General features: G+C 39.8%; 3 protein-coding genes across 5 annotated transcripts in view; all 3 read right to left on the reverse strand.

Moving 5' to 3' along the window:
- Window positions 1–17,178, reverse strand: LOC115589786 (DNA ligase 1-like). 3 transcript variants are annotated; one of them, XM_030430942.1, is made up of 8 exons: window positions 17,089–17,160; window positions 16,791–16,845; window positions 16,533–16,607; window positions 15,824–15,917; window positions 15,145–15,486; window positions 14,752–15,033; window positions 2,656–2,787; window positions 1–1,728 (listed from the first exon to the last, which is right to left on the reverse strand). In XM_030430942.1, exons 4-8 carry the CDS (start codon window positions 15,906–15,908, stop codon window positions 449–451), a joined length of 2,121 nt encoding a protein of 706 aa, XP_030286802.1. In that variant the 5' UTR covers window positions 15,909–15,917; window positions 16,533–16,607; window positions 16,791–16,845; window positions 17,089–17,160; the 3' UTR covers window positions 1–448. The 3 variants fall into 3 exon arrangements, with proteins under 3 accessions (XP_030286802.1, XP_030286801.1, XP_030286799.1); XM_030430941.1 differs by lacking the exon at window positions 16,533–16,607 and having other exon boundaries at window positions 17,089–17,178; XM_030430939.1 differs by lacking the exon at window positions 16,533–16,607 and having other exon boundaries at window positions 16,791–17,146.
- The window catches only part of LOC115589825 (butyrophilin subfamily 1 member A1-like), a 19,513-nt gene continuing 5,624 nt past the window's right edge, over window positions 13,644–27,532 (reverse strand). The window contains exons 5-6 of the mRNA XM_030430994.1: window positions 14,564–14,668; window positions 13,644–14,125 (exon numbers count right to left, since the gene is read on the reverse strand). Of these exons, the coding sequence (XP_030286854.1) occupies window positions 14,109–14,125; window positions 14,564–14,668 (122 nt within the window). The 3' untranslated portion in view covers window positions 13,644–14,108. The remainder of the gene's footprint in view (window positions 14,126–14,563; window positions 14,669–27,532) is intronic.
- Window positions 17,997–24,748, reverse strand: LOC115589812 (butyrophilin subfamily 1 member A1-like). Its single transcript, XM_030430974.1, has 7 exons — window positions 24,553–24,748; window positions 22,549–22,659; window positions 21,595–21,936; window positions 19,853–20,131; window positions 19,660–19,758; window positions 19,432–19,531; window positions 17,997–19,325 (listed from the first exon to the last, which is right to left on the reverse strand). Exons 2-7 carry the CDS (start codon window positions 22,622–22,624, stop codon window positions 19,205–19,207), a joined length of 1,017 nt encoding a protein of 338 aa, XP_030286834.1. The 5' UTR covers window positions 22,625–22,659; window positions 24,553–24,748; the 3' UTR covers window positions 17,997–19,204.

Consider the following 27,532-nt stretch of genomic DNA (forward strand, 5'->3'; position numbering starts at 1 on the left):
CTCACTTTGCATAAAAATATCGGGATATATATCGTATATCGATATTCTGCCTAAATATATCGGGATATGACTATTAGTACATATCGCCCAGCCCTAGTCAGCTGTGATGTTTGTGTCTTTACCAAGATGGATATTAAACTACAGACGAGGATTAGAGTTCTGACTTTTTCAGAAAACTAAAAACCAAACGGTACCATGACAGCAGCAGCACTGACACAACAGACAGGACTGTTTAACAGCAACACAACTCAAACACAACACATGCAGTCCAGAGTTCAGTCAGAGTCAGACCATGATCACACTGACACACTGACAAATGTCCACAACTAAACATCTACTGCACTTTACATCCATCTTCATTGAAGGTTACACTCTTCAGTCCAGGGATCAAGAATCAACTGGATCACTCTGATTCTTCTGCATCTCCAGCTCCTTTGTTTCCTCCTTTTCATTTGTTGCTTTTCTTTTCTTTTGTCTTGACATACTCTCTCGTTTTCTTTATTCCCTCCAGTTGTGTCTCTAACTTCTCCAGCTGTTCCTGAAGTTCTTCCTCCTTCTTGTTCAGAACTAAAAAATGTTTATAATCTTTGTCCTTTTTCTTCACTGACCTCATCGTCCTCTCAGTCTCTTCTCTCTGTCTCTTCACCTCTTCCAGCTGCTGTTTGACTTCAGTTATCTGCTCCTCCTTATCCTTCATCTGCCTCTCATATCTAGAAACATATCTAACATTTTTTTCCAGTTCTCTTTCTTTTGTCTTTAGTTCCTTCTGCAGGTTTTCCTTCTCTCTGTCCCTCAGTGTCTCTCTTTCTGCTGTCTGCTGCTCTCCATGTTTGTCTTCCTCAGTCAAACTCTGAGCTTCTGTTTCATCAGCTGCACATTTTTTTCTATTCTCTTCTTCTACCTGCTGTTTATTGTCAGTCTGTCCTTCCTGTGGCTTCTCTGTGTTGTCACTTGTATTTTTGTTTTCATGCTCTTTGTTGTTTGGATCATTTCTTGCTGGATCTGGAACATCTCCTGCTTTGACTGGTTTAATCTCTGTCTCATCTTGACTCTTCTCCAAACCATTTCCTATCTCTCCTTCTGCCAAGGACGGATCTCTTTGTCCATCTCTGACTGTAAACTGAGGCTCTGTTCCGTCAGTTACAGCACCTTTAGCATCGTTTTGTTCTATCTGTGGTGTTTGAGCGTCTGTTTGATATTGAGGACTTGTTGCTTCGTTGTTCCTGTGAACATTAGTGTCCGCTGTCTCTACCTTTGGCTGCTCTCCATGTTTGTCTCTCTCCTTTAAACTCTGGGCTCCTTTCTTCTCAGCTGTCTGCTGATTATTGTCTTTGTGTCTTTCTTCCACCATGGTCACAGTTTTAGTGTCTTTGTTGTTCAGATTAGTGCTGACTGGATGTAGAGAATCTGTCTCAGTAACTGCTTCAGTCTCTGTCTCTTCTTGACTCTGGTCCAAACCTGTTTGTGTCTCTCTTGTTGTTTGTCCTCCTGCCTCTTGTGTAAACTGAAGCTCTGTTCCTTCACTCTCAGCACATTGAGCATTGTTTGCTTCTTGTTGTAGTGTTTCCTCGTCTGTTTCAGTTTGACCTGGTTCTCCTCTGAACTCGTCCACATTGTTCACTGTTTCTGTCTCTTCTGTTGGTTGTTTTCCGTCTGTGTCTCCTCCCATCAGGAGCTTCAGTTCTGGACTGTTTCCTCCTTCTTCATCCTCGCGCTGCTTCTTGTTCCCTGTGATCACAAACAATCAACAGAGTTCACATGACATGTTTCTTTTTTTGGTTAATGTGTTCACAGATCATCCTGTCGACTGGCTTCAGTCACATGTGTTTGATATGTTTGGTGCCCTCTTGTGATGACTGACCAGTCATAATGAGCAACATCTACTGCATGACTGTCCGTCCTGGAAGAGGGATCCTCCTCTGTGGCTCTTCCTGATGTTTCTTCCATTGTTTTTTTTACCCTGTTAAAAGGTTTTTTTTTCCATCAACATGTGAAGTTTTTCCTCACTCGAATCGTGGGTTTAAGGACAGAGGATGTTGTTCACTGTACAGATTGTAAAGCCCACTGAGGCAATGTGATTGTGATTTTGGGCTATATAAATAAAATTGATTTGATTTGATTTGAATGAGTTATGACAATTTTTTGGCCCTTCATCAAGTTTTTTGGTTAATGGCAGCCATGATTTTATACATGAATGTATCATTAAGACCTGACACAGCAGTGCTGCAAAAACTAGCTTCCAATCTTTCCCAGTGACCACTTGTGGTTTTGCAGTTAAACAATTCCACATCAGTTTTTTTGGTAGACCATACTGAGCTGGACTTCAATGTCCAATTTCAAGTCAACAGCACTCAGGGCGTGAGGGATGTGGTTTTTCCAAAATTGTGTTCTTGCCCAGGCCACAATGTTGCTAACTGGGGTCATGTTTTCAAGTTTTTTTGTTTCTAGCCACGTACAGTCCACAGCTATTAGAGCCCAAAGAACATAATATTAAACAGACAATTTGCCCCGAAGGAAAATAATATTATACCAACAAACACATTCTGACAAATTTGCCACAGATCCATTCATGACATTGTTCAGGTGATGTCAGCAAAAAAAAACCCAGCCAAAATGGATTTGACTTCATGTGATTTTAAATATTTGCAGACTTACTGATTTTGTTTTGTCTCCATTTCCACACAACAACAGCAGCAGCTGCTACGAGAACAAACACGATGCAGAGAATCAAACCAATGATGACAGGAAGAGATGAACTAGAACCAGACGGGCCCGTAAAGAAATCATCTGTAATGACACAGAACAGAAATGTGTGAGGTACAATCACAGTTATCTGAAGCAGAGACAGTGATTCTATAAACATTTTATTCTCTACCTGGAACATGTATCTTTGTCTCTCTGGTCTGGTTGGTGTGGTTCTGTTGGACTCTACAGGTGAAGCTGTTGCTGTGTCTCTTCTCCACAGTCACTCTGCTGCTGACAGTATAGAGGTCATCAGGACCTCTGACTGTCTCTGTAGGTCCAGCAGAGAGGAGGTTTCCCTCACCATCCAGCCAGAACACCTCAGGTTCTGGATACCAGCCTGTAGACTCACACTGTAGAACCACTCTGCTGCTGTTTTTGGTCTTCTGGACATCAGGTGAGGAGGCAGCACCTGAAGACCAGACAAGAACAATCGACAGTCACATTTATGTTCTGGGGTGACCTCTTGTGGTCATAGTGATGGCAGCAATGGAGGAAGATATTACCTCTTACCTACAACAAGCTGAACAACATGGTCTTTGTCCAGTGCTGGAATGAAGCATCTGTATCGTCCCTCGTCAGATACTCTCACTCTGGAGAGTTTCAGTGAAATGTTTCCGCGCTTCAGTTCCTCAGTGAACACTGATGTTCTTCCCTCGTACAGTGGATTTTTTTTACTCTCAAGCTCCACTCCGTCACGCCACACAAAGACAAAACTGGGGTTCAGGGCGGGTCTCGTCCACTCCACTGTCATACCAAAAGCATCCATGACAGGGTCCAGGAAGCTCGGCATAATGACGTCCTCACCGATTGTTGCCACTATTGTCTGAGCTGGACCGATCACACGAGGCTGACCTGAAAAGAAAACAAGATTTTTATTTTAATTTCTGCAGTGAATGCAGAATACATGTGTTTATGAGGGCAACATCAGAAATGTTAAATTCACCTTTACATGAGTGTATCAGGAGCACCAGGACAGTGAAGACACCAAACTGAAAGTTCAGGGCCGGGCTGAGTCTCACATGAATCATCCTGGAGTTCTGAAAGTAGAAATAAAACAAAAGGAAAAGTTTATCAGAATGACGATACAGAAACAGTTTTAATTCACATGAATGATCCGGCTTTTCAACAGCTAAAACAAACTCAATTGACACCTGTTTTGTTAGGTTGATTAACTTACCTACTTTTTTACTGACTCAGCTCTAACCTGGTTCACATCATACCTAACAAATCCTTTCAGGTTACATGGAACGGCTCCTTGTCTAAACCCTGCTGTCTGGAAACTGGTGTCCCACAAGGTTCAGTAATAGGACTACTTCTGTTTTCACTATACACTAGATCACTAGGCTCTGCAGTCACATCACATGGATTCTCTTCGACTGTTATGTAGACGACACCAACTGGTCCTCTCTTTCCCCCCCATCTTCTAACACAAACGTTGCAACGTGCATCTCGCAAATATCTGCAGACATCTTCGCTTTGACAGCTGCTCATCACCTCAAACCCAACCTTAGTTAGACTGAACTCCTCTTCATCCCGGGGACAGACTGCCCTCGCATGGACCTGCCGACCACTGTCGAGGATGTCACAGTATCGCCTTCATCAATAGGGCTGGGTATCACCAGTTACCTTGTGATACGATACTATCACGATATTTTGCCCACGATAACGATAATATCACCATACAGCGATTCTGCGATAAATATTGCAACTGCAATATTGCAAGAAATTTAATCCACGATTCACCACGATATCTGTGTCACTGAAGAAATTCAAAATTTACTGACTGCACTGAATCCATTTCACAGGAATTACAAAACATTGTCAGTCAATTTCACATGAATGACAGCCAAGTAAACAAAGAGTATATTGCACAGTGTCTCTTCTTAACACACACACTGACTACAACTATCATTAGGTATCTATATGTGTGGGTTTTAGAGCTACTTAAACCATTCTTTAAATTTCATTTGGTTGTATACCTATGTTTGAATAAAGATAAAGCTGTCCTCCGAAGAGGGGTGGTGGTGGTGGGCCCAAAAAAATAAAACAAATTTAAATATTTATTTTAAATATTGATATTTGGCACATTTGTCTATCGATAACATACCTCAAGACGAAATATTGTGATATATCGTGGTATTGATATTTTGGCACACCCCTATTCATCAACAGCGAGGAACCTGTTTATAATCCTCAACAACATCACTGCTGTGGGCTGATAATGCATATTTGGCCTCTACAACATCCGCAGTATCCGGTCATTCCTCACAAGAGACGCAACGCAACTCCTGGTCCAAGCGCTGGTCATCTCCCGTGCTACTCCCTCTTGGCTGGACTCCCAGCCTCTGTGACTAAACCTATCCAGAACGCTACCTAATCTATCAGTCTGACCAAATTCTCCCATGTGACCCCCCTCCTCAATGACCTCCAATGGCTTCCTGTTGCAGTCCACATCCGTTTCCAGACGATGGTGCTGGCCTTCAAGGCCGTCAACAGAACTGCACCCATCTACCTCCAAACACTGGCAGACCACACGTCCCAGCGTGAGCGCTCTGCTCATCTACATCAGCTGGCCGATGGGTACTGCCATCGCTGAAAGCAGACAAAGCCAGCTCTGCGAAGTCCAAACTCTTCTCTGTTTTGGCACCTCAGTGTAGGAAACGAAGTCCCAACCAATGCCAAGACAGCAGAGTCACTTGCCATCTTCCGCAAAAGACTCACTTGCTCCCTCACTCGACCCCGCACAGCTTCACTAAATGTAAATGTTGGACAACTCTTCCTTGTGTTTATTCAGAGATATCTTCTTACTGAGTTTCCTGTTTTTGCTTGATTGTCAAAGTGCTTCAAAAACTCTGTTCCTAAAAGTGCTCTATAGAAATAAAAAAAATCTTATTTATTATTAATAACACGGGATTAAATAATATTATACCCATTATTTTTTCTCTTCTAATGACATTAAGAAACCCTCAGATATACATACTAAACGTTCAGCTGCGGGTTTCCCATCACAATCATCAGCTGTATGATATTAATATCCACTTCCCTCCTCAGTGTGTGACAGCTGACCTGCAGCGCCCTCTGGTGGTCGTTCACTCACATGTCACCTTCATGTCAGCAGGTGAATTCAACTGGAACGAGGCTGGTGTGTGAATCCAAACGTGACTTTGACTTTACTGTCCAACACTTGTACAGTAAGATACGAGACAGAGCTCACTCAGAGTCCTTCACTGCGTCTTTACACTCAGTCTCACTTTACTTTCACTTTCGACACACGGAGCTGATGATGTGAGTAAAACGTGTTTCAGATCTACTGAAACGGACTTAAAAACTCCATATGAACGACATATCTCAGTCCTGATGTCTCGACTTTAACTCTCTGTGATTTGTGTGAGCAGACAGTTAAACTCGACGTTCACCGATATAAAAACAAACTATAAACAAACTGCAGGTTCCTCAGTGTGTGATTTTGTCTTTTATTTTGAAGATATACATATAAATGAGCCTGTGTGTGATGTAAAGAGAGAGACAAACACCTGAAACACATCTATTCATGAATAAAAACATGCGCATACCTGTTTATATTTCCTGACAGCCTCCACAGTCACAGGGAAAAACCCTGACAGACCCGCAGGGAGGAGGGGGAGGATGACGTCACTTCCGCCACTCAGACAGAACTCAGTTACAATTTAAGTCAGAACGCTCTGGATTTTCAAAGACCAATTTTTTTTTTTTTTTCAATGTATGTATGTATTTATCTATACCTATTTATTTGTTAGTATCGCCAAATGTGATTTCTGTAGATGATAACAGCAACAAAACTGTAACTAGATGAAAATAACTTCTGCAACTGCATTTTATTTTACTTATACAGCTACAATTAATACACGTTTATAAGGTTTTGTGCATATGTCTCAGGCTGTATGGTATTTAATGTCCAAAAGTGTAAAGATTTCAGAGGCACTGCAGTGAATAAATACATATGAATAATATTTTCTGTGATTCAGTCTGATTATTAATTTCCTTGGCTTTAATACTACTCCAGAGTCTGTTCTGTTCCTGTCAGTCAAAGAAAACATTCAACATCCTGCTGTTGGTTTTATAAAACACTTTATTATCTGCTGCTTCTGTCAGAACCATCCAGAACCTCTGAGGTCGTCAGGTTCAGGTCTGATTTCAGTCCCAAGAGCTAAAACTAAAGACTTTTAGTCTCTTTTAAGCTTCTTCTATTTTATCTTATTCTTTAACTTGCTTTAATGTTTTGTTTCTTGGTGTCTTCTTTACTGTTTTAAAAGTCATTCTACGCTCTTTTAAAGCACCTTGTGTTGCTTGTATCTGAATATCCTACACTGTATCCAAAAATATGATTTATGTAATTTGTGGTATGTGGATGAACATACAAAATCCTCTGAGGAGCACGTTAATAACTATTATTACTATTAATATAGTTATTTAACATTTTAACATGATGGTACAAACCTAAAGTTTTTTACATTTCAGTTGTTCAGTATAGTTTAAAAGTAAGAATCAGTGTTTCCTCTATTTATGTCTAATATCATGTAGTACCATGTTCTATTAATGTTAGACGTGTTTGCATTTAGATGAAAAAAGATGAGCTGATAATAAAATTACTGATCACATTATTGTGACATGTGTGGAGATTTTCTTCTCCCTCTTACTGTGATTTAATGTAGGAAACAGAATCAGTCAGCTTCTCTTCTGTGATTTCTCTTTACAATAATTCCTCACAGTTTCTCCTTCATGACATGACAGTTAATGTGCAGCAGGGGGCAGAGTTGGACTTTACATGAACTTTCACTACATCTGCAGTATGTGAATGGGATGGAGGACAGATGAAGGGAGGCAGAGAAAGAGAGAATAAGGGAAGGAGTTGTTTTAATCATACATCACAGATTCATTTAGTTAAAACACATTCAGTCTTATTGCATTAAAGGAGCATTCTGTAGTTTAAGGGAAGAAATGTTGATCAGAATAGAGAGATCTTAATTAACTGACTTTTTAATGCCTACTCAAACCTAACAATAATAACAAATAATGGATAAACTGACATTAAAGTACAACACAATTTATACTGTTTTACTGTGTTTATATGTGGCGGACGCTGTCACTTTTCTAGCTTCGAACAGTGTTCTGGGACCTTATTTTCCTCTGAGAACAGCTTGTTTTTTCACTCATGTAAAAAAAGTTTGTATTATTACCTCATTAATATTACAAACATTTCAACCTTCTTCTCCAAAACTACAGAATGCACCTTTAAAGGCCAGTCAGAAGGTCCAACTCCTGTTTGGATCATTTACAGCAGAGGAAGCTACAGGCGAGCTGAAGACAACAACGACACTTTCAGTCAAAACAGCAAAAGTGTTTCTGACCCCGATAGACTCATGGATGATCTGATGGGAGACTGAACACGACTTGCTGCAGTGTAGCTGTGAGGTTTGAGGATAACTCTGTTCCTACTCCAGACGACAGCAGCATTACTGGTGAGTTCAATATTGACTTACATCACAACATTTGCTAACATTAGCTCAATAAACACGCACATGAAATATGGAAACAGAATATTCTCAAAAAGTAATTCCTCCTCTGTTATATTTCCATCAGATCAGACACTCGACAGCAGCTGGATGCACTCTGCATCTAGCATGCATGTAAACAGTTGGAAACTCTTATCAGAATGATTTCGATCATTTTGTAGAAATATTGTCCATGTAAAAGCAGCTAATGACTGATTTGACTTGATTTCATGAATATAGGCCAACATTATAATTTCACTGCCTCAACCGGCTTTACAATCTATGCAGTGAACGACACCCTCTGTCCTGAGATCCTCCATCCTAGAGAGGAAAAACTTGCCATGTTTAGAAAAAAAAAACCCTTTTAACAGGGGAAAAAAACACAAACATAGAAGAAACCTCAGGAAGAGCTGCAAAGGAGGGATCAATCCTCCAGGACGGACAGACATGCAATAGATGGCGTGTGTACAGAACAGAAAAACAAAATTGCAGTTCATAGATATCGTTGACAAGAATATCTGATGCAAGCGAATGATATGAAACAGGCGCCGCCAAATGAAGTCCAAGCCACACGAGGTCCAGTAGGCAAAACAGTTAAGATGGAAACTCTTATCAGAATGATTTCAATCATTTTGAAGAAATATTGTCCATGTTAACGCAGCTAACAACTGATTTGACTTGATTTCATGAATATAGGCCAATATTATAATTTCACTGCCTCAACCGGCTTTACAATCAGTACAGTGAATAACACCCTCTAACCTAAGATCCTCCATCCTAGAGAGGAAAAATTTGCCATGTTGAGAAAAAAAAACCCTTTTAACAGGGGAAAAAAACCCAAAACATAGAAGAAACCTCAGGAATAGCAGCAAAGGAGAGATCAATCTTCCAGGATGGACAGACATGCAATAGGTGTCGCGTATACAGAACAGAACAACAAAACAGTTCATAGATATTGTTGACAAGAATATCTGATGCAGGTGATTCATAGGAAACAGGCGCCGCCAAATGGTGTCCAAGCCACACGAGGTCCAGTAGGCCATGGTGACCTAGAAAAGAACAGGTCACACAAAATAATCAGCACAAAATTATTAGGATGTAAAGATATTTTGTACCAGTACAAGAAGATTGTAAAACAGAAGTTAGTAACGAGGGGGGCTGGCCCGTTTGGTACGACGATCCACAGAGGTTCCTGGGTTTCAGACAGTCCACCAGAGAGAAGCCTGGATGAAAAAAGGGGAGGAAGAGGAAAAAGCTAGAGACAGGGAAAGAGAAAAGAGCGGCTTACGTAGCGACCTTGAGGGAAACAAATAAAAACAGAAGTTAGAGAAATGCAATTTTAATTAGATGTTAACTGTTTTCTCGTCAGCAGGACAAACACGAGTTTGAAATGCTGAAGTTAATTAATTGACATTGAGACGGACCCACCAAAAAAAAAATATTATACTAACAGGTGGGACAGGTTGAAACAATCAAATAATTCAGCAGCAGGATCTTCCATTAAATACTGACAAGCTGGCCTCTGAACTTTTAATATGAAAATGCGAATTGGTGAAAATGTTTTCCATAACTGTGAATAATTTGACCAAGATGTGCAATATATAAAGAGCAGAGCAAAGGGCCAAGAAGAGAGCCCAGAGGAGCTCCATACGCCTGATTTTACACATCACGATCCATGCATTATTCCCAGAGGAACTTGTAAACAAAGATGCTGAAAAAATGCCCCATCTGTCAATGTTGAATGAAGTGAGAAAACAAAATCCTGGATCTGTCCCTTTATCCAGATTTGTGGCAACAGTTAAGGGTGTCTTTTCTGGGCTGTGACCCATCCTCTGTCCAAGTTTGGTGGAGTTCAGCAGTTTTTGAGTAATCCAGCCGACGAAAGGAAAATAAATGTGTGACCTACGTTTCTTTATGCATATGGTGATAATGATGATGATCAAAGCACCACTCACAGAAAGAATCCAAATCCTATGAGAAGAGTACTGATCCTTGAAGAAATCAGCTGAAATGATACAACACAGAACAGCAGGACATTTTATAAACAACCTCAATCGTTTGAGATATGATTGGTACAATATGACCAGAATTCAAAGGTAGCTCCCAAAATATAAGGGGCAGCGTTTCAGCAGAGCTTCTGACAACTTCTGCTCTATACTAGCTATACTTGGATGCAGCTTTGTGGTTACCAGATTAACCAGATTAGCTCGACACTGAACAGGGACTGAACACAGCCTCCAAAACTGACAGAGGTCAGTTTTAAGACAGGGGATACAGTATGGAGGCGATTTACAGTGACTCTGACCAGGACTATTACTCCATGACACCAGCAGTGAGTGAAAACGACGTGCAAAGCTGGAACATTTTCAAATCTTACTATGTGAAATGAGGATTATTTTCCGTTCTTTACATTTTGTGAGTTTATTTTGCTCATGTATTACACTAAAGCTAAGAGAGTTTGTGAAATGTAGAAAACTATTACCTCCTGTGCTACAAAGTTGTATAGACAGGATGGGCTAGCTGGTTAGCATGCTAACTTCAGTACACATCGCAAAACATTCCATAGACGTCTTCAATAATGCAGTTATTTTTCTGACCGTTTTGAACTACATTTCTGACCATATCTTACAACAGACAGTATTCAAAACTGATTCTCTACCTGGAACATGTATGTGTGTCTCTCTGGTCTGGTTGGTGTGGTTCTGTTGGACTCTACAGGTGAAGCTGTTGCTGTGTCTCTTCTCCACAGTCACTCTGCTGCTGACAGTATAGAGGTCATCAGGACCTCTGACTGTCTCTGTAGGTCCAGCAGAGAGGAGGTTTCCCTCACCGTCCAGCCAGAACACCTCAGGTTCTGGATACCAGCCTGCAGACTCACACTGGAGAACTGCATGTTCACTGTTATTAGTCACAACCTCTATGAAGGGTGTGGAGACAGCACCTGATGAGAGGAGAAGAATTTCAAACTGGGTTCAGATCAAGCCAAAATATGTACATCAAGTCAATCAGAGTCTGACTCACCAACAGTGAGTTGGATGGAAGACTCCTCTTCCATTGATGGAAGGTTGCAAATGTATCTTCCAGCATCAGAGATTTTCACTCTGAATATTTTCATGGAGACGTTTCCATGTGGCAATTCATCCATAAACAGTCTTGTGCGTAAAGAATAAGATGGGTTTTGTTTCTCAAACAGCAGACGTCCATCTTGATGATAATGGATGTACTCTGGAATCAGACCAGGTCTGGTCCACACCACTGTCTCATAATTGGCAGTGACTGCAGGTTCAAGGTTGCATGGAAGAAGGACGTCCTCACCAACCAGAGCTATGGCTTGATGTAAACAAATCAACTCAGACTTTGCTGCGAGAAAAACACAAGAACAAGCGCGAAACAGCAGCACAGTTATAAATCATGTCATAAGAATGAATCAATAGCAAGAAAACATCTAATAAAGATGAATCAAAGGAGGAGAGTCGGTTCTAGAGGACTAAACACATGAAGTCTCATTAGATTCTGCTTGATTTGGCTGAAACAATAGTCATGTGTTTCTTATATCAAATTGATCATATTGCCAGGTGTGTTCATACTCAAGTGTTGGGCTTGGAAATTACCTCCAAAAGACATCGTTAGAAGAATGATAGCGAGACAGATCATCAAAACACTGAGGACGCTGAAGGACACTTCCTTACTGTGTGTTGTCATTGGAGTGTCCTGGATTTCTGAAATTTAAAAACAAAGTGGATGCAAATCAAAAATCAAGCTTAACCAAAAAAGGACCCAAATGCAAGACTTAACAACACTGGAGGAGTAAAACAGAAGAACAGACTGAGAGTCTGGAAAACATGTTTAAATATCATCGGTAGGAAAGACTACTGTGGGGCGGGTGAAACTATGAAGGCAATCAAAAAAGACCTCAAACCACATACAGACAGGACGCCTCCCCCTTATTCTGTGTGACTGATCCTTCCTTGAGTGTATGTTAACCGGACGTGCCATCCCCGGTCTCTGGTTGGCTCTTTGGCTGCAACCACACCGCCACCTACCGGCTCTCCACCCTCTGGAGCCTGATTGGTGGAGAGTCACTTAGCCTGACCCTCCAATAACTGCATAGCAATTAAGGCAACAAAGCTACAAGAAGCCCAGCTCAGATAGATAAATCAGCTGACTCACTTCTGGCCAGCCTTTGTGTGTGCATGCACACGCTGAACTTGTAGTAGTGCTACTGGCGGTGATTAATGCAATTTGACTTCTGATTTACTTGTGGCTGGGCCAGGTATTGATTAAAGAACTGATAACAGTCATTGCACCATCACAGTCAGTACATTTGTCGTGTAGATTGTTTATTTTAAGATCATCAGCTCAGTTTTTGAAGAGTCCTCATGTGGTTATACTTAGTTCTGTAGTGTGACAGCAGCCGTTGGCCCTTGCTGTCAGAGTTTTGACTCACTGTTCTTATTTGCAACCTCTTTTGAAACCCTGTCTTATGAATAACTTTACTTGAACCACGTGGTTCCTCTGTTGCTTCCCTTTTCCCTTGGTGCACTGGGTTTTAACACAGAACATGACACGTCAGCAAAAAACCTCCAAATTATAACAGGAAATAACTGAAAACTTTAAACTCAGGACCATACCATCAAAAATGTATCTTTACACAACTTTACACTGTCTGACTTCCTGTCTTAAACAGACAGTCTTGTGATGCCTGACTTTGTTGAAATTAACGTATAATTGTCTTGTTCCTCGTGGCATGAAACACAGACTGACTCATCTGTGGGTCTCAAAATCCCCCCTTTGGTCTCAGGATGTTGCTTAACATGTGAGCAGAATCCACATGCATAATTCATAGTTTGAAGGCGTTCATCTGTCAGTTCATAAATATTGGTAACATCTGGGCAGTTCACTAACCAGCTTGGCAGTGGCTATCTCTCTTGGCTAAGCTACTCCCATCTTTGATACTGAGGTGGTAAGCCATTAGCTCATTAATAAAAATTACACTGACCAATAACTCTTCAGAAAGTGTGGGTTTGTATTAAGATGAATTAACAAAACTCTAAACCTATTTTAAAGATAGTTTCAACTGTAGAAATGGTGTTCAGTGTTTCCTTTCAAAGGTTTGAGTAAGAACAACAATATAAAAATACAGGCACACTTTGACACAAATGCGATTTAACAGTCAGACAATATGAGATTATGACACATCCAACATTGAACATAGTAGTTTGACTTTAGCAAGAAACTCTCACCTGTAGTTTGATGTATTCGACTCAGACTCGATGAAATCAACGTGAAGTCGTCTTTCTTCCATGTGGCAGGATGTGAAACAGCAAATGCAAAATCAGGAAGAGAAAAAAAACACACGCCTCCAACTGGTTCCACAGATTACTCACAGTTTATTGCACTTTGTTTCATACTGAAGAGCTTCACAAAAGCCCAGTCTGTATCTTTTTAACCACAGCACAAGTAACTGAAGCTTGACTTGACCATGAAACTGTGAACTCTGTGACAGTTGTAGGAACAACTAACTTAATGCAACTCTGTAGAAATGAATGGACTTCAGGTTGCGCACATCTTTAGCTATATGTTGAAATGAGGCGTGAGAGTTAGTGTGTTCATCTGTAGTAACTTCTGTCCTGTCCTGCCCATGCAGCAGATATCCACCATCAGCCATGTGGTGGAGGATGGACTGATGACAGTCATTGTTCTAAATTCATCAAGGGTCAAACCTTTGCAATGAAGCACAGGCGATTCCAAATACAGACATCATCAGATCAGTTTGGTCATTTCCTGGTTCCTCCCTTCCTTCTGGGGCACAGTTATGTTCTGCATTACAGATTAATTCCTCTCCGAGCCTGAGGGCCAACAGAGGAAGAGTCTGTTAAAATGAGCTTTATTGATGTAGTTCTTTCAGAGAATAGAAACATGTGAAACAAAGAAACAAATGATGGTCGCGTTAATTTTGTTTTAAAACCAAATGAAAGAGAAAAGACAGTAACATGCTTTACAGGTGTGACAGTTATAGTCTCTGGTGTTGGGCGCCTGTTCAAACCTCTGCACCACCTCACCCACATTTAATATTTACCATTCTGGTTTGAATTTTACCTACATGATTTTACACTTATTCAATATTTCAGCTGCACAAAAGGCTTACAGACTGAAGACAGAAATCCCCACCCCATCAAAAGAAGTTAAGTGCCACTCTATTCAGTTCCCGTCGTTAGTACTTAGTTGAGTTCAGTGCGGCACACAGAACAACAGTAAGATGATGTGAAAATTGTGATGTGACTTACGTTTCAGTATGCAAACAATCAGCATCCAGGCAAAGATGGACAGAAAAATGGTAATGCACAAATTCAAAATCCAGTAAGGAGGCGACCTAACTTTTAAGGAATCAGCTGAAACACAGAACAGAGTGAACCCGACTTCAATTGTTGAAAAACAGGCAGAATGTTTAATGACTGCAGAACTGATTCTCTACCTGGAACATGTATCTTTGCCTCTCTGGTCTGGTTGATGTGGTTCTGTTGGACTCTACAGGTGAAGCTGTTGCTGTGTCTCTTCTCCACAGTCACTCTGCTGCTGACAGTATAGAGGTCATCAGGACCTCTGACTGTCTCTGTAGGTCCAGCAGAGAGGAGGTTTCCCTCACCGTCCAGCCAGAACACCTCAGGTTCTGGATACCAGCCTGTAGACTCACACTGTAGAACTACATGTTCATTGTTATCTGACACAATCTCTATGAAGGGTGAGGAGACAGCACCTGATGAGAGGAGAGAAGGAATTTCAGACAGTGGAGTGTTTGGATCCAGCTAAAATATATACGTTCATTTGTGTCTTTAAGCATTTATTCAAAGTACTCAGTGTGACTCACCAACAATGAGTTGGACAGGGGCCTCCTTCCCCAATGATGGAAGTTTACAAATGTATCTTCCTGCATCAGAGATTTTTACTTTAATGATTTTAATGGAGACGTTTCCACGCGGCAGTTCTTCCAGAAACAGTCCAGTGCGTAAAAAATAGGATGGATTTTGTGTCTCTGACAGCAGATGACCATCTTGATGAAAATGGATGTACTCTGGAATCAAATCAGGTCTGGTCCACATGACTGTCATATAACTGGCACTGATTGATGGCCTAAGATGACATGGAAGAATGACATCATCACCAGCCAGGGCTATGATTGGCTGATCGGAGGAAATGATCTTAAACTCCACTGTGAGAAAAAAGCAAAGACAGAGCACAGTTATAATTCAAGTCGTCAAAATGAATTCATGATTTTTTTTTCTTCTTCTAAAGGTAAGAAATCATTTAACGAAGCCAAATTAAAACATTCAGAAGACTGATGTGCTCATCACAATATGAGGTATTCTCCAGCCACAGTTTAAAACTGCTGCACACGTGTTGGAGGGATTACTACAATACCACTGAAGAGATCTACTGCAATGATTCCAGAACTGTTGGTTCTTATGAATCATTCAAACACTAACTGTGTAAATATAGGGCACAGATATAGAAAAAAACAGACATCCAGACCAAACATCTACATTTACCTCCAACACACGGTATGAAGAATATGATGTACAGCAAAACACTGAAGGTACTGAAGGACACTCCATCTGTCTTTGGATGCAGCATCCTGGAATCCTGAAAATATATATCATTATATTTTAAGTTTTATAAAGTTTTAAGTTGGGGTGGTTGAATAACATATCTTGACCTAGTGGAGAACAGGTCATGATTAAGCTAGAAATCTAAAATTGTCTTTCTTTGTCTTTGGTTTCACTTTGTTGCTCATTGCTCTGCTCTGTTCATTCCGGACCGATGTAACTTCCTGCTTTTACAGAATTATGAACAAAAAGCAGTAAGAAGTTTGCTTGTTTTTGTTTTCAAATTTTTCACTTTGAATTTTTGTGTAAGTTGTCATTGTCTTCTTCCATTCCTAAAGGTAAATGTTTTATCTGCAGCATTAAAAACTGTTCACATGTTAAGAAATTAACTTACTATTATTGTAAAAAAAGTGAAGAAAAAAACATTTAGATAAACTCTAACTGCTAAAAATACTTATTTACTCAGTAAACACAATCAGTAAACACTTTCACTTCCAAATGTCTGAGTAACAATATCCTCTCAACACACAGAACACAAGAATGAAATACTCGTACACATGAGAGAATTTACTTTAAATAATCTACACATTGATTTAACAGTCAAAGATTGTGACATTAAGATATAGTATTTATTTTAACAAAGAAATCTTACCAGCTGTCGAAAGCAAAGCTCCTATCTGAAACAGACTAATGTGTAACTAACACTTCCTCACAGCAACTGATGAAACTAGTGTTTGAGAAACCACAAAAAAGAACAACAGATCAGAAATGAAAGCTTGTTTGTTCCAACCACTGACAAAATTGAAAGTTAAACCCTGTTTACAAAAGAGAACATTTTACATCTATATATTTTATTAACAATAAGAGATTATGACACATCCAACACTGACAATCGTAGTTTGACTCTTACCTGTAGTTTGATGAATTCAACTCAGACTTGATGAAATTACCGTGAAGTTGTCTTTCTTCCATGTGGCAAGAAATGAAGACATATCAGCAGGATGTGAAACAGCAAATGCCAAACCAGGCAGAGAGAGACAAAAAAGCCCAGTCTGTATTTTTTTTAACCAGAGCACATGTAACTGAAGCTTGACGTAACAATGAAACCGAGAAGTCTGTGACAGCTATATATTGAAATGAGGCGTGAGAGTTAGTGTGTCCATCTGTAGTAACTTCTGTCCTGTCCTGCCCATGCAGCAGATACCCACCATCAGCCATGTGGTGGAGGATGGACTGATGACAGTCATTGTTTGTGCCTTTGCAATGAGGCACAGGTGAGCCAACTACAGACATCATCAGATTGGTCATTTCCTGGTTGCTTCCTGGTTCCTCCCTTCCTTCTGGGGCACAGTTATGTTCTGCATTACAGTTTAATTCCTCTTCCTATTTACCATTCTGGTTTGAATTTTACCTACACAATTTTACACTTTTATATTCAATATTTCATCTGTACAAAAGGCTTGCAGACTGAAGACAGAAAGCCTCGTCCCATCAAAGGAGTGAAGTGCCACTCCATTCAGTTCCAGCCGTTAGTCCCAGTGTTATTTTTGGCAGCCATTTTAGATATGGTCTTATTCTTACTCTTTTGGACTAAAATGCATTTTAGTGTTAGTCAAATTTTAGTCATTTCTGTATCTGATAGTTTCAGTCCAGCTCTGGTCGACGAAATCTCAAACAGGTTTTAGTCAGTTTTAGTTTTTTTTTGTCAAGTATAGTCTTTTATCAAATTAATTTAAGCCAATAAGTACTGTAGACTCACACTGTAGAACCACATGTCCACTGCTGAAACAAAGTTGAGTATTTTGTTGTATGCCAGTCAGAAAGCCAGCGCTGCCCCCTGGAGCTGTTTATGAGATGACATGTTGACATGAAGAGGCAGACGATAGAAGAGACGCTGACAGAGGACAAAGCAGTTCATCAGAGTCAACACGAGCAAAAGTTCTGAGTCTCCTGAGGGAAAAACACCTGGACCAAAACATCTGGATCATCATGAAGTGAGCTGACTCACAGTCCTGTTATGTCTCCACAAGTAAAAGTCCTGCATCACAATGTGTTTGTTTAGTTTATGATCAAATAAAACTGATGAATATCGACAAATTTGTCGAATAAGCCTCAGTCCTCAGGAAGCTTTGTTTTATTGCAGTTATTCATCAAAAGGTGCAACAAAGTCAAAATATAAAGTATTAAAGTAAAAACATACGATGGAAGAATCTGATGATTCCAGAAACAATATCAAGATCAATTTAATCTGCACATGCAGAGAATCAGACTGCAGAGCTTTGTTACAGGATGACAGGAGATACAGCTCAACACAAACCACAAGCTTAACAAATATATTTATACAAAATATACATTCTCACATTTACAAAAAAATATATTTACATAAAGTGCATAAGGTGCATGGAGAAGGGAAAATACTGTATGATACGATATGAAAACATAATCATCTATGTTTGAGGAGATGAAGAAATCTCCAGCAGCACATGAAGGATAAAGAACATCTTTGTCAGACTGAAGTGTTTTCTCTCCTTCCCTCTTCACAGTTTATTTTAAACTGTTCACCAGCATAATAGCACTGAAGTGTTACAATCCATCAAGGTTCAGCATGATGACGGATTTTTATTCAATTTTATTTTGTATTACATTCTATCATTATCCCTATATTTATAGTGACCGTGGCTCAGTTGGTAAAGCAGGTAGGCCTGTGTTCGGAAGGTCAGTGGTTCGATCCCCGCCCCTGCTAGTTGGGTCATGGTCGTTGTGTCCTTGGGCAAGACATTTCACCCACCTTGCCTCGTGTAAATGTGAATGGCTGCTGTATGTTTGCGATGGTGGTCGGGACAGTTGGCGCTGAATGGCAGCCACGCTTCCGTCAGTCTGCCAGGGCAGCAGTGGCTACTATCGTAATTCACCACCACCAGTATGACTGTGTGTGAATGAATTGACCCGGAACCCTGTCAGGCACTTTGAGTACCTAGAAGAGCGCCATACAAATCCAATCCATTATTCTTACGTGTATAACTAAGTGGTACTGCAGCCTTCACTGTAAAATCTTTGTAAAGAAAACTTTCGTGAAACTTGTGTTATTATAAATGTTTTTGTTATTATCAATTATGGTATTGTGTATCCTGATAATCCAAAAATGTATATATGTCATGCTGAGACAGTTTCATGAAGCTAGCAGTCAAAACAGGAAGTGCTGCATGTCTTGGCAACATTAACAATGATAACCACAAATAACAAACAAAGAAAAACCTAAATTGAATTTTCTGAGTGTGACATGTCGGGGGACTGGGGTCCTTTTCTTCCTGCTCACAGGTCTACTCATAATTGTTGTTCCTGTTCTTCACCCTCACAGCCTTTCTCGCTCTCTTCCTGCTCCTTCAGTTGCTTCTTTGGTCCACTGAGTGACTCTCTCTCGTTCTTGACTGAATCATTTTGATCCCTGTGTGCCAACAGAAGAAGAAATGCAACACTTGCTTCTGAGAAATGTCAGTTTACTTGCTTTAAGTTAAACTGTATGAAAAATATTTTTTAATTGCCTCACTTACTCCTGCTTTGACTGAGGTTCGAGTTCTGTTTCTGCTCTCCTCTTCCTCCTCCTCCTCCTCCACCTCTTCACAATATCAGTGTGCCAACAGGAGAAGAAACCTATAAAATGTTATATCATATGTTAATTTAGTTTTTGCTACAAACAAAAAACATGAAATGATGAAACTACATCATCAGAGATGATGGTTGAGTTGAACCTTGCTTTTTGTATACTTTTTGTGACTTACATTTCATGGTCAGTATGATACTAATGATGATGCAAACAGAGCTGACAATAAAAATGATCCAATTCGAATGAGAAGAGGACTGAACTGTGATGGAGTCAGCTGAAACAAAACAACACAGAACAGAATGAGAACTTAAACCTCAGCTGTTTGAAACATTGATATGTATTGAATATGTGTAGAACTGATTTCCTACCTGGAACATGTATGAGTGTCTCTCTGGTCTGGTTGGTGCTGTTCTGTTGGACTCTACAGGTGAAGCTGTTGCTGTGTCTCTTCTCCACAGTCACTCTGCTGCTGACAGTATAGAGGTCATCAGGACCTCTGACTGTCTCTGTAGGTCCAGCAGAGAGGAGGTTTCCCTCACCGTCCAGCCAGAACACCTCAGGTTCTGGATACCAGCCTGTAGACTCACACTGGAGAACCAATCCACTGCTGTCTTTGGTCTTCTGGACAACAGGTGAGGAGGCAGCACCTGAAGATGAGAAGGAGAAGATGACATGATGCTGTAATTACATTTTCAACAGGTGGCAGGTTAATGATCTGTCTGATTGTAGATGTGTAACCTGGATTCAAACATTTGATATGCAATGTTTTACTAAAATAACACCAAACTTCATATTTGGCAGTAGAACAAACTGACTGATCCTTGAAGAATAAAAATATGATTCTGTGGTTTTCAACAGAGAGATCAAATTTAGTTGTGCATTTGAAATTTTAACATAAATCAGGAGTGTTAAAACACGCCTTTTGGTTGTGGTTTTCCAGCTGAGTTATTTATGTCTGCGTCTCATGGTTCCTCAGCAGAGACTTCAGGAAGTCACTGTCAAGTCACAGAATGCAAAAACCACATGTTGTTTCTGCACCAATCAAACAAAGGCTGTGTTGTTAGGCAGACTTTGTTACCCCGTAACAGAGCCAGGCTAGTTGTTTCCCTCTGGTTTCAGTGTTTGTGCTAAGCTAAGCTAACAGACATGAGAGGTTTCATCTATCTCTCATTAAGAAAGGGAATAAGTGTCAAACTATTCCTTTACATAAAGTATATGACTATCTAAACATTTCTGAATATTTTCCTCATGTTTGTCATTCTGCTGTATTCCTGATTTATTTGCAACATTGAGCAACATTACATCTAAGGGTTAATTCAGGCCAGTCTGTTACTTCCCACCTGACATTAACATGCCTCTGATTGAACATGTGGATGTCTTATTACACAAAACAAGAAAGAACTTAACATTTGCCAAATTTAAAAGAGGATAAATTTAGCACAGACAACGTTCCACAAAGTTTGTATAGTTTCTCAACAACTCACAAAATGGATCGAGTCTGGGGACTTTCTCAGCAGTCAACAAAGACGTGTCCTATATTGTTTACTCTTTAGTGTATTTGTAAAATATTTGCAAGGAAACATGTTTTGGATTCAATGCTGAATTCATAAGAAGGCTCCAATGATTTAGAATTTGTTGTAACTGTTTCACCAAGTTTAAGTTTCTCCTCACTCAACAAACCTTCAAATTGTTCAGTGTGTTGAAGTGACTACAAGGAACTTTTAAGTCGTTACGAAACAGTCTGGTGATTCCTCTGATGATTATAAATGAACTGTAACAGCAAATGACACCATCAGTGTAAAGACTGCTGTTTTTATGTAATTACATACATCAGTTTACATCACTGTGAACCACATGAAGTTCAGACATCCTGCCTTGAATCCATCTATGTCAAACTGGAAAGGGCCAAATTTGAACAGAGGAGGTGGCCTAAGACATTACTTAACACCCACTTACACTGCAGTACTGAGTTCCCTTCCCAGAGAGCTTAACAACCATTCACATGTGGGCTCACCAAGCCACAGCAACCCACATGAAGGCTTGAACGGTACAATCATAAGTTGTGTAGAAACAAACATGCTCCATCTCATATTATTAAAAGTTCACTTACCAACGATAAGGTTGATAAAAGCTGCTCGACCCAGTTCGGGGAAGAGGCATCTGTATGTTCCTTCATCAGAGACTTTGACTGTGGCGAGCTTCAGTGAAACGTCTCCATCCTTCAGTCTGTCGATGGACACTGAAGTTCTCCCTCTGTAGGATGGCTGTCGGTGAGCTACACGTTCTTGACCCTTTGCCCTCACATACACAAACCCAGGGCTCAGGTCAGGTCTCGCCCACTCCAGCCTCATGTCAGAGGCATCAGTCGCAGGTTCCAGGCGGCATGGCAAAGTTACATCATCACCAACCAGTGCCACTACTGGCTGAGATGGACCTATCACCTGAAGTTGACCTGGAGAGAAACAGATGTGTAGTTGAATTCCTGCAATGGATCCTGACTTATTCTCAATGACAGGACTATTGTAGATCAGTTTGAGGGTCAAATACAGGCCCAGTCCTGAGATTTGTTCTCAAATAATTGCAAAAACATTCCTTGCAGAAGACTCTTGGTCAAACCCAGGTATGAATCTCGGCCTCCAGAAGGAAAGTCCACTATGACCCATCCAAGCACCCAAAACACCTTTTCCTGCTCTTACTGCATTATGAGGCGCTTCATGATGTGACATGAGGGCATTGCTTTAAGTTACGTTACTTTACTAGGTAATAATAAATATAAAACTATAAACCACAGCAGCACACAACACCATCGTGGTAAATGGTTAAAAAATGCTAATTTGTCCTTCAAGTGTTGATAAAACCTGATTGACAGGACTTTTTGAATACAACACCCAGTGTGGTCCCACTATGAGACACAATGACCTGTCAGTGCCACAGAGAATGAAATAATCTGTTGGCTATCATCATTTGGGACACTAACGTGGAATTATAGAGTTATATTTGATAAATTAGAATGGTGTCCTTTGACTATCAGTGCACATAAAGTTGTGTTGTTCACTGAAGTTACCTCTGTGTGACTGGAACAGCAGAAGGAAGACAATCACATGATGGAAACGAAGAAGCGTGAGATCACCGAAGGCCATCGTTGAGCTGCTTCATCCTGGATTTCTGAAAATGACTAAGAAAAGGTTGTATGTATGAGATTTACACAAACCGACGATTTGCCATAACACTCGAATACACAAATGATGTTTACACTGCTGTTGATGGAGTTGCAGCTTGGTGAGACAGTTGTCAAGCCAGCGACCACAGAGCGAATCTGCCTTTAAATATTTGGACCTCTGGATACTTTTCGGGCAGGCGACCTCAGGACGATTTTCCGATTTTTTCGATCCAACAAACAGATCGCTTTGACGCCTCCAACCATGTTCGAGGTGACAGGTGTTGATTTGTTTTAAGTCAAAACATGTTTTCCAAACCCTAGTCAGATTCGTCGTGTGCCTAACCCTAACCAGAGCAAAAAAACTGCATTGTCATAACATAAAAACTGAACCTGACTGTTACGACCCTAGAGGTCATAAATGTTTGTCTGTCTTTGAATATCCCTCTTTTACCTGAGTGAGAGTATGTGTGATTGGGTGCAGGTATGTTTGAGTGGTTGCAGGTTGCCCAGGTAGCTGATTGGCCACTGCCTTGGAACCAGAAGTTTAAAGGCCAGCTCCGCCCAGTTCCTGTGGACTCTCCTCCATTGGACCCAGCATGCATGCTTGTCGAAAATGTGTTTGTTTTGAATACAACTTTGTTAAAACGTTCGCTGCTGGTGGTGTTTAAGGAAGAGGGGAATCTCAATTTCTTGTTGCGCCAGGGTTTCCCCTAGGCCCTGGCCGTAACAAATACATGTCAAGTTTCAACATATCTGTGATTTGCAGAAACCTACATTGCCAACATTTATTAGGTCATTTCAGGTTTATAAATCTCTTCTCCTAGCGTACGTCGTATTTCTGTTTTATCACTGTGTTTTCTTTCTCCTCCCACTCTGTGTGGTGTACTGTTGAGAAATGAGTTGAATACAACAAAGGTTCCTTTATTCGTGTCTTGAAATGAATCACGTATCTCTTCTGCCAGCAAGCCTCTGTCCTGCTCTTGCTGCAGTCAATTGTGGTTAAGCTTCATTGTTTAAACCGCACGGAAGTTAGACTCCATCGATACCTTTAAGATTTAAAGAGGAAGTTGAAGTAGGCTGAACTTGTAAACATGTTTTGTGCACAGTTTGTAGGATTATTTGGTCACAGAGGACAACAGAAAGCTACATTTTCATATTGTAACCAAGATTTATGAAGATAATAACATAGTGATAGGAGGCTCACACTTTTATTCTGCTCAGAACTTCAGCACATAGAGACACTACATAAATTCTTATCATTATTAATTTGCCTCATATTTGCTAAAACTGAAGAAAAAGCCCATTGTTGCTGTCCTAAAACACCTCTTAACATCCATTATGTGCAAATAATCATCATTTCTGAGCCTGATTAGGAAACTGCATCCAAATTTCTCAGTTCAAAGCCAGTAGTGACAAATCCCTGTAAAATATCTCCAAATAGTTAAAAACTTTCACTTTTGAACGTCTTGTAACAGTAAAATGCTCAACGGGTGCAGAGAGAAAAACCAGTGTGTCATCGACATAATGTGTTTAAAAAAAGAGCTGACAAAGACGACGCACTCATGCTGCTCCACCATCACACAGTGCGTCACATTAGAAATTCCCCTTCATTGTCCAAACTAAGAACTCACAAATTTGAAATAAATCAGCCAACAGTGCAAACGCCTCCTCACTCCACGTTTAATTGAGTTAGTTACAGTTAAAACAGTATTAATGGAGTATCTTGTGTATCTTTGACTAACTTCTCCACAGTGTTTAAAGGACTTCCCCCATCAAATATGAAGCATAAAACAATATTCAGTATGCATTTCATATGTTTATGTCAGAGTTACACATTTAAAGATAATGTGCTGTGGTTTTGAAGAGCAACATTAGATTTCTCTGAGCAAAGTCACGAACACGTCCTACCTGAAGCAGATCATGTCTTGTTTTGTTGTTGTTGTCGTGACGCAGTTTCATGTCGAGCTCATGTGCTTGAAAACCACGAGAGCGCATGTACTTGCACACTTCCTTGTTTTGAGCCTTTTTCTATGACACCGTTAGTTTGGCCGTCTTCTGCAAACCCTTGCTCCTCCCTTTCATTTGTAGAAAAAAACCCCTCCTTCAGCTCTGTTTGTATCAAGTAGACGGAGCGGGTCACAACAGCTGATTTCTGGTCTTTACTAAATCATCATCCTTTTTGTGATTCAGGGTTCAAACACGTTCTACTGGGGTGAGTAAACGCAAATCCTTGACTCACAGTCCTGTTATGTCTCCACAGGTAAAAGTCCTGCATCTCGATTTTTTTGTTTAGTTTATGATAAAATGAAAATTTATGAATATCGACAAATTGGTCAAATAAGCCTCAGTCCTCAGGAAGCTTTGTTTTATTGCAGTCATTCATCAAAAGCTGCAACAAAGTCAAACTATAAAGTATTAAAGTAAAAACATACGCTGGAAGAATCTGATGATTCCAGAAACAATATCAAGATCAATTTAATCTGCACATGCAGAGAATCAGACTGCAGTGCTTTGTTACAGGATGACAGGAGACACAGTTCAACACAAACCACAAGGGTAACAAATATATTTCTAAAAAAATATAAAGATTCTCACATTCACAGTACAAACATATTAACATGCAGTGAAATATTTAAGTTGGTGATGAAATTAAGCTTATTTTGTTCTTCTTACTCCCTCCTCCTGGTAGTTGTGCCTTCTGATGCAGAGAAGAGTTTCTGGCACAACTTCCAAATGTGCATGGAGAAGGAAAAATACTATACCATACTGTAACTAGGTTACAACATGATGCGATACAATACAATATGCAAATGTTACGTAAACTCAAATGCTGTGCACTTGTAGCTGTCTTTACTATGGAGATAATAGCACAAAAACATAAACTAGTCCCCCCAGGAAAATACCGCAGATTTCTCAGCCGTCCACGGATTCAAAGACCTTCCGCGCAATATCACATTTCGCATGTAGTTTTCATCCCGGCCGACTTGATTGCACATTTTATGTCAGAATTTCATTACTGTAACTGATGTTTACATTTACTATCTGCAGTATGCAGTATGCACTTTCTGTTCCTAAACCTTCACCCATAGTTTGGTGAAAAGTTTTGCACTGTTTTATGTTGCAAATAAATCTGCCCAACAGGGACAAAGTAAATGTTTATGTTGATTGATTATTTTAAAACCAGTATTAGTAGGTTCCACAATGTTTTACAGTGTTCTGGTTTTACAATTCATTTCATAAGAGAATATTTAATTCATTATTACATTACAAAGGTATGTTTTTTTTAATGTTTGTGGAATTTTAACTTTAAAGCCGCAGAATCAAAATTGCTCTCCGCGGAATTTAAACTAATTCTCTGCAGATTCCTGGGGGGACTAATAAATATCTAAGTCTAAAGTCTAAAGACATCACAAAAGCTCCAGCAGTCTGTCGGATTGACACTTTTTGTTCTTCATCTTGGTCATCAAGACATGAATTACAAACAACATTTAAATGAGGTCGGTATGAAAGAAACATTGCCTGAATTTTCACATTTCAAACTTCAAAATATTATTAAAAAGTCACATGTACGACCTACAGAGCTGAAAAGTTCTCAGACTTGTGACAAAACCTGTCTTACACTGCAACCTGCATTTTGTATTTTTTCAAAATATAAAAAATTCATAGACTTCTATAACTGTAACTTCTACCATGAGTCTGACTTGAATGTTTACCAAAACTGACACAAACATACTTTTGATGATGTTTATCAGGTCCTCATATTCTGTAGTTATATTAAATATATTGTTGTAATTTGGACTGTATAGTCAATATTTTCTTGTTTCATTCAATTTTAGATATATTTTGGTTGACAACACCACCGAAACCAGCAGGATGATGTGTGAGATTTTCCATAGTTCTAATTCTAATAGTCTAGAATTCCAATTCTGCTGTACCTTGTAAACCTGCCTGCAGGTCTACTCGTTATTCATGGTACTATTCTTCACTCTCATGGTCTTTTCCAGTTGCTTCTTTGGAACTGTATAACTCCTTCCCTTTCTTGACTAAATCACTTTGATGCGTGTGTGCCAACAGAAGAATGAAATCTCTTAAAATTTGCTGTGTTGATGTAGTTTATCCTCAGAAAATAGCTAAAGAAGAACACTTACTTCTGAGGAATATGTCAGTGAACTTGCTTTAAGTTAAACTGTATGAAAATATTGTTTAATTGCCTCACTCACTCCTGCTTTGACAGAAGTTCCTTATCCAATTCTGCCCTCTGGTTCCCTTGATCCCTGTAAGCAGACAGAAGAAGACACCTGTTAAAGTTCACATGTTAATTTAGTTTTTACTTTGAACAAAACACATGAAATTATGAATCTACATCAGCAGAAATGAAATAATAATGCAATAAAAGAAAAGAAAAAAATCAGTCAACATTCTATACAGGCCACGACTACAGTGTACATTTCCCACAACATAATTTAAAAATTTTCAGCATCATATCATAAACATTGTGCTCTGACAGTTGGTTATTGTAAAGAATGGAAAATGTAGATGTGACTTACATTTCATGTTCAGTATGATAAGAATGATCATCCAAACAAGAACAATGACAACGGACCAATTCAAATGAGAAGAGGGCTGAAGTGTGGAGAAATCAGCTGAAACAAAACAAGAACGAGAATTTAAACCTCAGTTGTTTAAAACATTGACAATATACTAAATATACGTAGAACTGTCGCTGCTGTTCTCCACTATTCCCTCTCCCACCTGGAAAATAAAGACTCCTACATCAGGACGCTCATCTCTGTTGATTACAGCTCCGCCTTCAATACGGTCACCCCCACAAACTCACTGACAAGCTGTCTACACTTGGTCTGCACCCCACCATCTATGACTTGCTCCT

This window comes from Sparus aurata, chromosome 10, assembly GCF_900880675.1.
Source record: "Sparus aurata chromosome 10, fSpaAur1.1, whole genome shotgun sequence".
Taxonomy (NCBI): domain Eukaryota; kingdom Metazoa; phylum Chordata; class Actinopteri; order Spariformes; family Sparidae; genus Sparus; species Sparus aurata.